The 15,056-nt window shown below is 40.7% G+C and overlaps 1 protein-coding gene across 1 annotated transcript; it reads left to right on the top strand.

Annotated features, from left to right (window-relative positions):
• Nucleotides 1-674: 674 nt before the first annotated feature.
• On the top strand, nucleotides 675-11,419 carry LOC308142942 (scavenger receptor cysteine-rich type 1 protein M130-like). The gene is made up of 18 exons (XM_080513562.1): nucleotides 675-802; nucleotides 1,675-1,744; nucleotides 1,844-1,920; nucleotides 2,199-2,225; nucleotides 2,343-2,654; nucleotides 4,318-4,611; nucleotides 4,743-5,057; nucleotides 5,158-5,448; nucleotides 5,687-6,001; nucleotides 7,139-7,432; nucleotides 7,534-7,842; nucleotides 7,943-8,257; nucleotides 9,020-9,328; nucleotides 9,426-9,719; nucleotides 9,851-10,186; nucleotides 10,284-10,394; nucleotides 10,478-10,562; nucleotides 10,651-11,419. The coding sequence occupies exons 3-18, from the start codon at nucleotides 1,869-1,871 to the stop codon at nucleotides 10,805-10,807; spliced, it is 3,816 nt and encodes a 1,271-aa protein (XP_080369688.1). The 5' UTR covers nucleotides 675-802; nucleotides 1,675-1,744; nucleotides 1,844-1,868; the 3' UTR covers nucleotides 10,808-11,419.
• The last annotated feature ends 3,637 nt before the right edge of the window (nucleotides 11,420-15,056 follow it).

The following is a 15,056-nucleotide window of genomic DNA, read 5'->3' as shown; positions in this document are numbered from 1 at the left end:
CAGAAAATCAGAACAATCAGATCATCATTTACTCTAAAGCGGACACGTTTTTAAGGAGAGAGTCTGAAAGCCTCTCAAAATATTTGACTTGACCTGTGTGGCCTCAAAAATCCAAAATTTGAATATATAAGATGTTTGCATTTTCAAAATTATTTACAAAATACCCACCAAAAGTAGCTTAAATCAGTGTCTAATTGCATAAAAGACTAGTGTCTGCATGCACGTGTGAGCAAACGTGACTATAGCTGGAAGCAAGTGAAGAAAAAAAAATGGCAAATTGTGTAAATGGATGTCCAAGTAATGCAACACAAAATGCTGAATAGACAAGAAAGTTGGGCAATATCATGATTTAATGTGAAGTACAGCCTCCACATATTTGAGCCATATGTTCTCATTAGATTTTTTTTTTTCTTCTAAAGACAATCAGTATGTTCCAATGGCAAAAAAGAAAAAAACTTTTTGGGATATGTTTACAATATCCTTACAACCCTTTCTTCAGTGTCTGATGAGAAACATCTCCAGAAGGTGCAGAAGTGATTTGAACAACTTGTTGCCATGACATTCTCAACAGGAAGACACAAGGTGGTGGAGGGGTGGGAGCAATATTTATTGGTCAATGACAGGAACTGTTCAAATACAACTGCTTTGGACTCACAATTTCACAATTCCAGATGAGAAAACAAGATATGGGACGACAACTGGTTCTGTAGAGTTTGTTTTCTGCAAGAGAACAAACTCAGGGGATTGCTTTCCACAGACTAATTTTAATTATGACCAAAAATTGAATCCTTCCATTTTTAAGGTAAGAAAAATGAATTTAAACGTTCATAAGTCAGCGGATGTTGGTAAATAACCTCAGTAATGTTTAAATCTGGTTTAGCAAAGTCCAGAGTTATGTGACGGAAATATTTAGTCATTTGAAGGAGAAAACCTTTTTTTTTTTTTATTATTTTGAACAAATTTCAGCTGATCAAATAGTTGCGCGACTGCAAGAGTTGTATACAGAACTGAAGTTGTGCCAAGTTTCCTGGGGGGGGCCTTTGTAAAGGTTACACTGGTACAGGAACAAAATGGCCTGTTTGCATAGGTTTCACCACACTCTCTGTGTGTGTGTGTGTGTGTGTGTGTGTGTGTGTGTGTGTGTGTGTGTGTGTGTGTGTGTGTGTGTGTGTGTGTGTGTGTGTGTGTGTGTGTGTGTGTGTGTGTGTGTGTGTGTGTGTGTGTGTGTGTGTGTGTGTGTGTGTGGTTTAATGATCACTTCAATTACGGATTAAAAATAAATAAATAAAACAGCAATAGTGAGCAGGGACAGGGAACATCAGCACTGGAGGTCAAATTTACCCTTTGACTCTTTACCCACTGCAACATTTCAAAGCAGGAACTTTTACCAGTCCATTAATTATTGTTTCAATCATGAACTATATTTCATCGTTTAGATGTTTTTGTTTTGTTGATCTTTTTTACCATTTAGGTTTTTTCTTCTTCCATTTTACAAGTCTGTCTGTCTTTTTGTGCATTAGTTTTGGATAAAAATCTCCTTTCATCCTCCGTCTTTAATGATTGATCAAAATGTCAACATGTGTCTAGTTTGCTGTCCAAGTCCACCCAGTCCTCTTTATTTGCAACAATTACTGGATCCATGCGTTGGGACTTTCCTCTTTTTTGACATTTTAGATATGATCGAGCCTTCGACCTAAACTTCAGAAACATTTCAGGAGCTGTTCAGACTTTGTGGATCTGAAAGGTACGAACAGAAATCAACCACATTTTGGCATAAAAGCACAGAAAAAAGACATTTCTTGAAGAATCATGTCGTTTTTGTCATTTTCTTCTGCTCTTATAGTGATTCCCTTCATTTGAAGGCAAATATGACAACCCTCTCCTCCGAGAAGCTGCTTTTTGTTTTACACTTGTTAGTTGGTGAGTTTTTTGGGGTTTTTTTTGTATACTTCTTATGAACTTTTATTCTACACGTGGAGTGGCCCGTATCCACATAATCAGTTTGGCGATCACTCTGTAAGTCACAAATGAGAAAAGATAAGCAAAAATGTGCTAGAATTTTAGATACAGTTGACAAAAGCAAGTTAATTGGAACTAATGAATTGGAAAAAATTATAGCTATGCTCCCGTGCATTATGTTAAAGGTAATCGTTTTCAATGTCATGACCAACTTTTTAACTCTGCATTTTCTGCTGTAGTTCAACTGAGCTTGCTGGCGCTTGCAGGTCAGTGAGTTCAATTTATAGTTTGTTTTTTTGTGAAATCTCTTCAGGTTTAAGCCGTCGTGCTTCAATTCAAGTGGTGCACTTTGCTTTACTGTCGTACGTTCTTTCATTTTGCAGAGTCCGCGTCCATTCGGCTGGTCGGGCCGTCGCGATGTGCCGGCAGGGTCGAGGTTTTCCACAGTAACTCGTGGGGGACCGTGTGTGACGACCACTGGACCATCTCCAATGCTGATGTGGTGTGCCGGGAGTTAAACTGCGGCACTGTCATCGAGGCCAAAAAGAATGCCTTCTTTGGAGAGGGGAAGAATCAGATTTTGCTGGATGACGTTCAATGTGTTGGGAATGAAACCTCCATTCTCCAGTGTCCACAGAAAGCAATAGGTGTGAACAACTGCGGCCACACTGAAGATGCCGGCGTCATTTGTTCAGGTAGGGTTTAATCTAATTGTTGATATTTCGTTCACATTTGCATTAAAATTATAATTTTTTTTTTTTTAATTAATGAACAGTTTTTGTATTTGTGGGTTTCTTTTATCAGTCAAAGCTGATGGTTATGCTGCAAAAAAAGTCAGTTTGGATTAAAATGAGAAACATTGTTGCATGGTACTTTTTAATAAACAAGACTTGGGCATGTATTTGCTTGTTTTAAAAAGAGAAAAGTGAAATAGAATTGCCTTTAGCAGATAAATGACCTGCAGAGCAGAAACCATAGCTTAAAAGAACCAGGAAATATTTTGCTTAAAATTCTGAAATAAGCGATCCACCCATGTCCTAATAGTAGCTTTTAATATGCATATGATTATTATTTAGATCAAACAAATGATATGAAAAAACCCAATATGTGAAATATATGAATGGTTTAGGAGTGGCCTCTAACATTTTGGTTCCAGCTCTTAGGAGACTTGCAGGATTAGTGATTGCTGGGGAACTTGTATTTTCATCAAATGTTTTGTCGTGAGGAGCAAAACATCCTAAATTCTCTGTAACTTGCATTACAAGGTTGTTTTCAGTGAAAAGTGGAACTGTCCAAAGAAATTAGGAAGTACATCTTAGGTGGAAAAACTGCCAACACGGCATTTATTGTAACCGGTCATATTGATGATTCATGTGTTCACATGACCAGTTTCTCTGACTGTCAGTTAACTGCTTGTTGCCCTCCTCTTTGTGCTGGCAGCGCCAGGTCGTTGTGTTGCTGCAAATGTAAAGTCCAAGGTTCAGGAGTTATTTTTCTCTCCTCATCAACTCAAAACAAAGTGTAGCTCAAAAATGTAGTTCTTAGGGAAATATACAGACTTTTTAATGCAGTAGTTTTATCAACTGTACCCTGACAGAACCCATATTTATGTAATTAATTTTAAAGTATCATCCAGAAGTTCAACAGATGGAGAGAGAGCCTTTGTTTTTGCATGAGGCAGATCTTTGGCTATTTGGTAAAACACAAATATACAGTCACGTGTGTCTATGTGTCTCCATGATTCATACTTTGATAGAGCTTGAGATTAGACTTTTTAGAAAATATGATCATCTGACCTGCAGACTCTTGTGCAGACAGTATGTCCAATGTAGTTTTGTTCCCACTGCATGAATAATAGGGCAAAGTGACTCTTTGCAGATTATTCTCATTTTTAATAAGGGAGTGCTGCTCATAATTTTACTCCATTGACTCCATTTAAGACACATAGGTTTCAAGCTTCTTTAAACTCACACCTCAATGGGTGTCATGTATTTAAAGGCAAAGTGACAAATCCGTGCTAGAATATGGAGAAGGACAAAGGATGAAACAGAGTGAGATGCATGAGCAATACAAACTAGATAAAACTGATCAACATAAAATGTTGCAATTGTGATTCATGAGAGGGATTTATTGTGCTATGCCAAAACTACTGTCATTTCCGTCCATCACCAGAGGGCTCTCAGTTATTGGTCAATCAAATGACATGAAGTGAAATCTCCTCCTGTCTGCCAGTGAGAAAACGAGACAAAGCAGTGGTCTTGAGAGGGAAATGGGAGGGAAGGCAGAAATGAGAACCTGAGTAGGACTTGCGTGTGGAGTTATGTTACCTGAGACATTTTTCACTTTTATAATTTGCAGAATCTCTGCGTTTGGTCAATGGAAGCAATCGATGTAACGGCAGGGTGGAAATCTTCAACACGGGCCGCTGGAAAGGAGCCTGCGGCAGCGACTGGGGCAAAGAAGAGTCTGCGGTGCTCTGCCGAGAAATCAACTGCGGCACTCCGCTCGTCCAAGAGGTGTCACCAAATTTCGGACAGGCACAGAACCGCATGGGAGTCAAAGCCAACTGCTTTGGAAATGAGACCAGCATTGCACAGTGCACGCTCGAAGATGCCAAAGAAAGTTGTGCTGACGCTACTGTAGTCTGTGCAAGTAAGCCTCAAATACACACACGTGCACTTTGGCTGAGCTCTGTAGCCTGTTACTGTTATTTAATACACTCCTGGAGTAGCCGGTAAATAAACACTCCCCCAATTTGATTTTCTCCCCCTCCACCCTGGCAGACAATAAACCACTTCGGCTCGTGAATGGGACCCACAGGTGCTCCGGCCGAGTGGAGGTCTACCATGAAGGCCAGTGGGGGACAATTTGCGACGATAGGTGGGGGATGCCCGAAGCAAATGTCGCATGTCGAGAGCTGAGCTGTGGGAACGCCCTGGAAGTCAAGTACAGGGCTTACTTTGGCAGAGGCACTGACCAGGTCTGGATGGATGACGTTGAGTGCATTGGCCACGAGAAGGCCCTTGCGGACTGTCCACATAGAGGCTTTGGAGCGAACGACTGTGACCATAATGAAGACGCTGGCATCGTGTGCTCAGGTATCACATACTGGACTCTGTCTGTTGCTCCAAAGACTGCATGGCTTTTGTTGAATTGCAGTCATTTCTTCTTCTTTTTTTTCCTACTCTTGCCCTCCAGAGAACATCAAGTTAGTCAAAGGGCCTGACAGCTGCTCCGGCAAACTTGAAGTGTACCACAATAACGGATGGGGGAAAATATGCAATAGCAACTGGGGCCAAAGAGAGGCGACAATCATCTGTAAAGAAATCCATTGTGGTAATGCCAAGAACAACCAGGAATCTTTCAACTACGGTGACAGCGATCTGACTGGGTATATAAGTCGATGCTCATCTGATGCAAGTTCTATCAGCCAGTGTGGACTTGAACTGAACAGAGGGGCATGTAAAGGTGTTTCAGTTTCATGTGCAGGTAAGATATTCTGTTTACATAGCACAACCTGAAGTCCACAGGAAGTGGTAATAAACCAAAATGAAGACATTTGGCAATTCATGTTTTTCTTTTTTTTGTTTTTTCCAAAATCCATTTAATTTGTAGTAAATGATAGAAAACATATCGGTTTCACATGGTCTGGAAAAATAATTGAATGATATGCTATATCAACACTCCAGTCTGTAGGCACTTTGAACATGAGTGGACATATTTACAGGTATTCCACCGCTGAGGCTTGCTAATGGCACCGACCGTTGCTCCGGCCGAGTGGAGGTTCTACATGACGGTGCGTGGGGATCGGTGTGTGACGATGACTGGGACATCAGAGACGCTCAGGTAGTGTGCCGAGCCATGGATTGTGGAACGGCCCAGACGGCCAAATCCGGAGCTTTCTTTGGTCAAGCCAATGGAGACATTTGGATGGACGATGTCAACTGCTTCGGCAATGAGACATCCCTTATGCACTGCCGACGTAGTTCCTTTGGAGAGAACAACTGTGGTCATGGCGAAGACGCGGGTGTCATCTGTTCAGGTATCCTCTCATTTATTCTTCTTTGGTGTTATTTCACAAAGTGGCTTCTCGGGGCCCATTTACACGTAGCAAACAATGTGATATCTCAATGGGTTTTAGTCTTTGGTTGACACAAAGCTAAAGTGAAATGTGAAAATGTCTGAAAACTACGGTCAAAGTGGAGATTTGGAAAAAAATCTCTTTTCCATTTGCATGGAGACGCTCGGGGTGAGACGGAGTTTAACGTCTGCATCAGTCTGCAACAAGAGCGTCATCAACAGCGTCATATATGTGCGACCTGTGTTTACAGTTTGACTCTTGTGATGGCAGCGTATGCTGTTAAAGCATTGTTTGTGTTTACGATCACCTCTGCTCACCTCTGCTCCATTTTGTCGAGGAGCGAAAGCTTTATGCTTTATGCTTCTCGTAACACTGACGCCTAGAGGCTTAGTAGGCATAGTAGCTCCGAAACAGATTTTTATGCATGGCTTTACTGTTTTTCTCCCTGTTTTTGCGCATCATTTTTGCATTTGTGTTTCGGAAAAGATTTGTGTTTTCGCTGCAACATTTTGAAAACAATGCCTGTTTACACCTCGCTGACCCCTATGTAGTTATTCCTGTAGAGCCACTAGTGGGTGCTGTTGTTTGTTTTTGTAAAGAAACCCTCACGTGCACACATGTCGAGAACGAGAGGGTATAAACATTAACAAAGGCGAATACACAGACATTTGTATGGACAGACGACAGAAGTGCGGTTGTATTACGGGTGACTCAACTATAAACCTACCAAGTCTCAGGAGAATATGAACTGGGAGTCATGACACTCTGGAGGCTCACAATGTTGTTATTGTCCATCGACTCAAGCATGTGCAACAGAAGCGTTTACTATGGCCGTGGTGTGCATGGCGCAGTAGCAGAGTTTCAGAAAAGTTGCATTTCCCCGAAGATGGAGCAGAAGCATTTTCAGAAAGTTACACATTGGGATCGGTTTTCAAAAAGTTGTGTTTTCAGTGGCTCCGAGTTTTAAATTTATGGATGATTATCAAGAAATAAAAAATGCTCACTGTTAAATGGTCACATTTCATCTTGTATAGACATTCCTTTCAAACAAATCCAACCTGAAAATTGTGTATTTATTCTCTTAACTTTGTTTTCCAGCTACTATAAGATTGATCAATGGAACAGATCAATGCTCAGGCAGGGTGGAGTACAACCACGGGGGCCACTGGTTCCCAGCATTCAATATCGAGTGGGGAACTAATGAAGCAGCAGTGGTTTGCAGAGAGATGAACTGTGGCGATCCCGTCCAGTTCTCAGGATCATTTGGTGAAGTCGGAACCCAGAGAGGCTATAAGATCACTTGTTCCGGTAGGGAGAACGCTCTCACACAGTGTACACTGAGAGAGTACAACAGGCCAGTTCACATTTCAGAGGTGTCCATCAAATGTTCAGGTAAGAGCAGATTTCATTTTTCTTTTTAGGACATCTGTCACTGGGATAGAAGTCAAAATGTAGATTCTGTTTGCAATGAATTCTCAATTGTCACTTTTCAGGTAATGTGAAGTTGACTGCCGGGCCCAGCCGCTGTATTGGAAGAGTGGAGTTTTATGATAAAGGCCGGTGGGGAACTGTGTGTAGTGAATCCTGGGACATAGTTGACGCTACAGTGGTGTGTCAACAGATGGACTGCGGAAGGGCCCACAAAATCACCAAAATGGTGGAATACGGTCAAGGCACGGGGCATACCTGGCTTGACCAAATTGAATGTAGTGGAACGGAGTCAACACTGGCTCAGTGTCATCAAAGTCCATACGTAGACAAAACTTGCAACACCACCTCAGTCGCTGGTGTTGTCTGTGCAGGTAAAAAGAGAAAAAAAAAAGAAAGGGTTTAATTCAGTAGGAAGTTAGATTTTTGTACCTTATCCATGACTGCACTTGTGGTTCATTTTGACTTTCACAGGAAGCTTGGAGACTCGGCTGGCAAATGGCAAAGATGACTGCTCTGGAAGAGTGGAGGTACGCCACGGTGAAGTGTGGCACACAGTGTGCGACACAGACTGGACCTTAAGTAAAGCCGAGGTGGTGTGTGATATACTGGAGTGTGGAAAAGCCTTCACCGCTCCCGGTGCCGCCCACTTTGGCCCGGGCAAAGGACCTGTTGCGGAAGCCAATCAAGCTTGTTTTGGAAACACCACTTTTCTGAAGCAATGCTCACGTAATGGTTTCAGTCCATCAAAGTGCAGCCATGAACATGATGCTGGTGTTGTCTGTGCAGGTAAAGCCGTTCAGAGTCACTTTTCAAAACTCTCACTTTCTCACATGCATTTAATCAAACATGGTCATACTCTAAGCGTTTACGTTTGGCTTATAAAAAAGTAGAAATACTGATCCAGCCACATCAACGTAATAATCTGGAAATGTTACCGCACGTGTAAGTCATCTCGCATGGAATCAATACAATATATTGTTCTTGTTTTGTTTGCTTGAAAGCATCAAGAGCTTTTGTGAGACTTCATCGACAGATTGTGGAAGTGTTATAGTGAGAAACTTTGAAAAAGTGGTACAGGCGGTTTAGTTCAGAGCTGTTTCTGGAGTTGGATTGTGGCAAAATCAAGGAAAAATGTATTTACTAACTTTAGTCATAAACAACTGAAGGTCCCTTATTTTTATCAGTGTTTTTCAACAACTCCTTGAGATACTTCGTGGAGTCACTGTCTGACATAAAAACATATATCAGATGTTTGAAATTGTAAAATGAGTTTTCCCATTGTCATGACAAGACATCAAAACAACAACTTTCATAACGGCGGTGGAGTAGACTGAATGAAAGATTACCTGTAGTCAAAAAGAAAATTTCCGGCAAAGTCAGGACAGGATCAATAACCAAGTAAATTAGGTTTTATTTAAAGGAGAGAAAAAAAGGAAATAACAGTAAATAAACAAAAGAAACACAAAGAAAGACACATCACAATAAATGCTTGTCTCTAAGACTGTCTTTTGCATTGGTGCTAAACATTTCTCATTCATCAATATGCAGCACAGATTCGATTGGTCAGCGGCACAAGTCAATGCTCCGGCAGAGTGGAGATCTTCTACAAAGGAGAGTGGGGAACCGTGTGTGATGATGATTGGGACATGAGTGATGCCGATGTGGTGTGCAGTCAACTTGGTTGCGGTCACGCTATTTCGGCCCCTCACAGTGCGCACTTTGGCAAAGGCACTGGTCCAATCTGGCTGGACAACATGGAATGCTCAGGCCAGGAGTCTGCGCTCGCACACTGCACACACCCTCAATTTGGAGAAAACAACTGCGGCCATGGTGAAGACGCTAGTGTCATCTGTATAGGTAAGGGGATGAGACGACCGATCGTGTAAGTGCCAGCGATGATGTGTTGGATCTCATAAAAAAAAAAAAACTTTTGGCCACGTGTGACCTTTTTCAGGTGCTCTGGAGAAACCCCAAATCACAATAAGTCCTGGCAGTGACGTGAACTGGGGTGACAAAGTGGAAATCACATGCACGGTATTATCGGAGCACTTGGGGGGAACTTTCGTCCTGAAAACCATCCAAGGCACTTTCACAAAGGAGAAGTTCACTGAACATGAAGCTGTGACCTTCGCTTTCCCTGCGGTGAACTTCGACCAAAAGGGCTCTTACTTTTGTGAATATCACAAGAAGGTAGCTGACCGAGTCATTTATTATCCTCAAGGAAACACTGTTGATCTCTCCGTCACAGGTGATTCACTCCATAGTTTCCTGTTCAGTTGCATATGGAAATGTTTTTTTACATACAATCCCAAAATATATCCATAAATATTTTAAATCTAATTCTGCGTGTGTTTTTGAAAATTGTTCCCGATTCTGCAGTGAAACTGGAGAAGCCCAGCATCACTCTGACCTCCCCTCATGCCATGGTGGTCTACAGTCCCGACAGAGTGTCGGTCACCAAAGGCAACACTTTGTCCGTCACTTGCTCCACACATTCCAGATACCCCGGAGGTTTCTTCTACCTGACAAAGTCAAACATAAGCACTATGGAAGCAAAGCCATCATTTGGCCACATGCTGTTCTACACAGCAAGCTTTGAATTCCCCTCAATGGATTACAAACACCAGGGACTGTATACCTGCGTCTACGGTATCAACGTCTCCAGCATGTCTTTTCGCTCTGCTCCTTCAAAGATACTTGAAGTCACCGTAATCTGTAAGACCCAAAGACCAAAGAATCCTATTATAGCTCTTATTTATTTTGTTTGTTTGTTTGTTTTGTTTGCTGACTTTATGTCATTTTTGAATTCCAGCGGCAGCCTCATCCTCGTCAGCTGTCACTGGGATTGTGGTAGTGCTTATATTATTGCTGGTCCTGTTAGCTGTTGGCATCTTTGTCTGGAGAAGGAGATTTAGGGGTTCTGGTAAGACACGTATGGGATATTATGAATTACTGTATTTAAATGTGTTGAGTTGATGTTATAATGATGTCGTGTTTTCTTCTCAGGTGTTATGGTGCAGTTCAGCAACAGGTTTGGAGGAGCAATAAAACAAGATACGGAAGACAGAGGCAATGGAGCACTTGATCTAAGGTAGAAAATGAGGAGCATCATCTTGATCGTTACTTATTCAAACATCTATGAGTGAAAATCCTCTCATGACTCTCCGTATCTGCTTTAGGAATCGCAACAACCCCATATATGATCGTGGACTTAGTCACACCTATGAAGACAAACCCGCAGACGAGACAGGGGATCCTGAAAACGCAGTGGAGCAGGACCCTGAAGACCTGGCTGGGAAAGTGTGTTACGAGCTTGAACCTCTGGTCCTTTCCTGATAACACCACAGCTCATTTAGCAATTTCAGTGACGTGATTTTGCAGAATTTAACAAGCAGTACAGTGCGGTAAGAGGCTGAAGTGAGAAGTTATTTTACTGCCAATCAGCAAAAACAAGGCTTGTGTTTCATTTCAGTGGGTGTTGCATTGCTCTTTAGGACGCCAAACCACACTCAGTGGCTGCATTTCAAGTGTCTTTACAAACAGATAATTAGCAAATGTACAGACTTTGTGTTTCCCTATTCAGATGTAGTTTATGTTATGAGTTAATTCCAGTAATTAAACCTCTAATGATATGTATTGTATATGATAGGTTGTCGTCCCCCTGACACTTTTCTTCATCATTCTTTGAAGCTTTGACTAAACCAATAGGACTACAAGCTTAAATGTGTCTTACTGATGGAGTGCTGCTGTTGCTACATCTCACTTGCACCCGTATGTGTTTCATATTTACAGTTCTGTTGCATTTCATGGTCTTGATTAACTGGTTTTAGCCCGACGTTTATGACAATCATAGAACTAAGGTTGGAAGACCAGCTGAAATGATGGGAGCATCATCGTGATAATAATTTAGTTCATTTTTTTTGTTTTGTTTTATGTTTTTTTGGTGTATGTAGCTCCTGATCAATAAACATATGTTTCTTACATCAGCTTTCATACTGGCAAGTATTTGACCCAGTTTTCACTTCATAATGTGTAAGATTTTTCCATTACATTGAAGTTACGCATTCTAAATTCCATAAGGTGATTACAAACAAATAAAGTAATGACACTAACCCGGGATCAGATGAATAATATTGTAAATATTCCACATGGGTGGATTTTCATTCAGGATATTAAAGAGGCAGTGCTGGCCTTGAGATGAGCACTCTCATAATTATAGAGACAGAACACGAAGAGACATTTTGACAAGCTCAAATTATAGATGGTTTTACTCTTGAATAGATTTATGACAGGCTTGTCCATTATTTTATTAAGTTTAGTGTTTATCAAAGGAAATGTTCAATACTTGACATTCAATACACAACATGTTGTGGCATGGATCAAATCCCAGCAAACATCGTAAAATGACAGCGTGGCAGTTTGTTGTTGTACACCAATGAGTCACATAAATGGAACAGACCACATAGTAATTGCACCATGGCTTCTGTTACATTGCCTGCAAAGGAGCAAACCTTATGAAGTTCCACATCCAGGAAATGGAGTCAAGTCATTATTAGGCTTTAAACCTCCCTATGTGGTTATTTAGTTGTAGGATCAATATGAAATAACTCATGAAATAAAGCTTTGTATACCTGTTGTATAAAGTATGACTACCTATATCCCTTTCTTGCTTGAAAGCATAGATTTACTGATCTTCACTGTGTTGGCTGGTAAAGTTAACTGGCTAAAATGCGAGTTTATGGTAAATAAGAAAAGGGTGGTTGCAATTTTAAAGATAGTGACATTAAAGTGGATGACTGGGATAACAAAGTGTGTGTGTGCGCGCGCGCGCACACACACACACACACACACACACACACACACACACACACACACACACACACACACACACACACACACACACACACACACACACACACACACACACACACACACACACACACACAGAGTAGAAGTTCCAAACAGGCAGGCCCCAACAGGAATGGCATTCTGACACATGGGTGTGTCTGTGCAGGTAAGCTTTGTCCAAACCTGCTCACCTTGTCTCCAAAGTGCATATCCGCATTTAAGATACTGGAAGGTTTTCTGTCGCTCCACTCCTCTTTGCACTGCCGTCAAACTGTTTCTCTCTCTAACCCTCGGAGTATAGAAATAGCAGATATGCCACTGACTGTGTTTTTCACCAGCGTGAGCGGCTCCATGACGGTACAGTTTGTAATTCTTTTGCTTCAAGACAAATGTTTAGACAGACAGCTGACATTCACAAATCATTAAGCGTTTTGTTCGGTCTTTGCCACAGTGAACTTCCGTATGCATCCATGCAGTTTTTTGTCGGAAATCATGTAAATGTCATTGCAAAACATTCCACGATTGTCAGACCAGAGCAACTGAATGTCATGTTCCTCAGAACAAATCTTTTTTTTTTTTCTTTTCCCCCCAGTTAAAAAAGAACCAAGACAGGCTTTTTTCTATCCTGGAATCAAAGAATATTTTCCACATAAAGACGGATATTTCACAGGACTCTTCTGATAAAGAATTAATGAGGAAATTAGCTGGGAACACAGCTGCAATGCCACCACAGATATGCAACGGAGAGGTCTACTGTGGAGTGAGTTTTGCACAATAATCATCAAACGAAATGACACCGTGGAATATTTTTTCTAAATTACATTTGTGGACATACGTTAATCATGAATAAACTTGCTTTCGCACTTGAAATAAAAACATAATTGTTTCAGATGTGGATAAATGAACAGTAACATTCCCACTAATTTGAATAACCTCATAATCCATAGTTGTATATAGTAGTAGATGCCCATTGGCAACGGGTTTTAACTCATGCATGAGCAGTCCCAGATCACACCCTCTTCACACACACCCTCTTCACACACACCCGCTTCACACACACACACACACGCACACACACACACACACACACACACACACACACACACACACACACACACACACACACACACACACACACACACACACACACACACACACACACACACACACACACACACACACACACACACACACACACACACACACACACACATACACTCGTGGAAGAAAACACGCTGGGTTGGAGAACATGCAAGCTCCACACAGAATTCTCCTGCTAATCGCTACATCCCCATGTGGCCACATTACATAAATCCTTTAACTCATTCGCTTCCACAAGTCATGACATAATTTCACTCAAATGTGTCTCCTGATGAGCCTTCATTATGTCTGTTTTCTGAGGGACATCTTTGCTCAACAATCAAATTGTATTCTATTGATATATTTTGTTATATAGTTAGCTGTCAAATCAATGTTTTTAATAAATGTAAAGCATTCTCTATATCTTGTATAACAATACAATGGATAAATGATTGAACAATCAATATAACTTCTTACAAAATGTGTTGAAAAACATCTCAAATAAGTAGAACTTGCATTTTTTCCCTACTTTTTTTTAAAACAGTTTCTCCAAGAATATCTCATTAATAATCTTTGTGTATCTTTCAGGACTTCGCTGCATTTGAGGAGGCAGTCGAAATGGAGCAACTGGAGAAGTTCCTCAAACTCTAAAATGATGACAAGCTCTGCGGGAAACTGAATCATGTCAGAAAACTGACTACATGAACAGCCACTCAATTCAGAACTGAGTGAATTCATATTGCTATGTCTTTGATGGAAGATGCTTCAACTGCTCAAATAAAATCCTAATTTGGTTTTATCAAGTATGTGTTTTTTCCACTTGCACTTTAGAGGGACGAGGTTTTGGAACTGGACGTTGAACATGATAGTTTCTTTACTCAAACAAGTAGTCTTGTCAAGGTATTTGTGAAAGTTATGCCAATTGATGGGATAAAACTTTAACAGAAATACCTTTGAATAATCTAAATTTGAGAACAATGCAGTAATATGTATTAAACTATGTATTAAAAGCATGAATCATTTTCCGTTACCGGTTCACTTGGCAGTTGGGACAAATTATGACAAACTAAGTATTACAGTAAACTTGAACAAAAGTAACACCATGATTACTAAACTGACTATAATGGAATAAAGTATCAAGGGATCTTGAGTGAGAGCTTGTCTGGTGACGTGTGAGGGGATAATAAACCATCAACAAAGAAATGCACAATCACTCATTAAAAAAAGAAAAGAGAAAGAAAGAAAACACAACACACAAATTGATGCAAATGTGGCATAGTAAAGGGCCATAAGCTGTCCACAGAGTCTTTGTCACAGGATCAACTTTAAAATCTTACTTGTTGTCGATAAAGCTTTAAATACATCACAGATTTACTTGTACAATATGAAACATCCAAAAGACCCAGAGGTCCTTGGGAAGAGGATGACTAAGTATTCCCTGAGTCAGAAAAACAAGGTTAAGTAACTTTTACTTCCTACGTTTCTTTTCTGTGGCACAAACTTCCTGAACGCTTGAGGACTGTTGACAACGTTACTTCTTTTACTGTAAATCAAGACTTAAAACAATATTAAGATTTTTCCTTTGAACAATAGATTTTACTTATTTTATTACCTTCATTTGGATTCATTTCTACCTTAATTATAGTTTTTTTTGTGC

This window comes from Blennius ocellaris (genome assembly GCF_963422515.1).
Source record: "Blennius ocellaris genome assembly, chromosome: 18".
NCBI lineage: Eukaryota > Metazoa > Chordata > Actinopteri > Blenniiformes > Blenniidae > Blennius > Blennius ocellaris.
The sequence above is the reverse complement of the archived record's forward strand: the minus strand, read 5'-3'. Positions and strand labels throughout refer to the sequence as shown.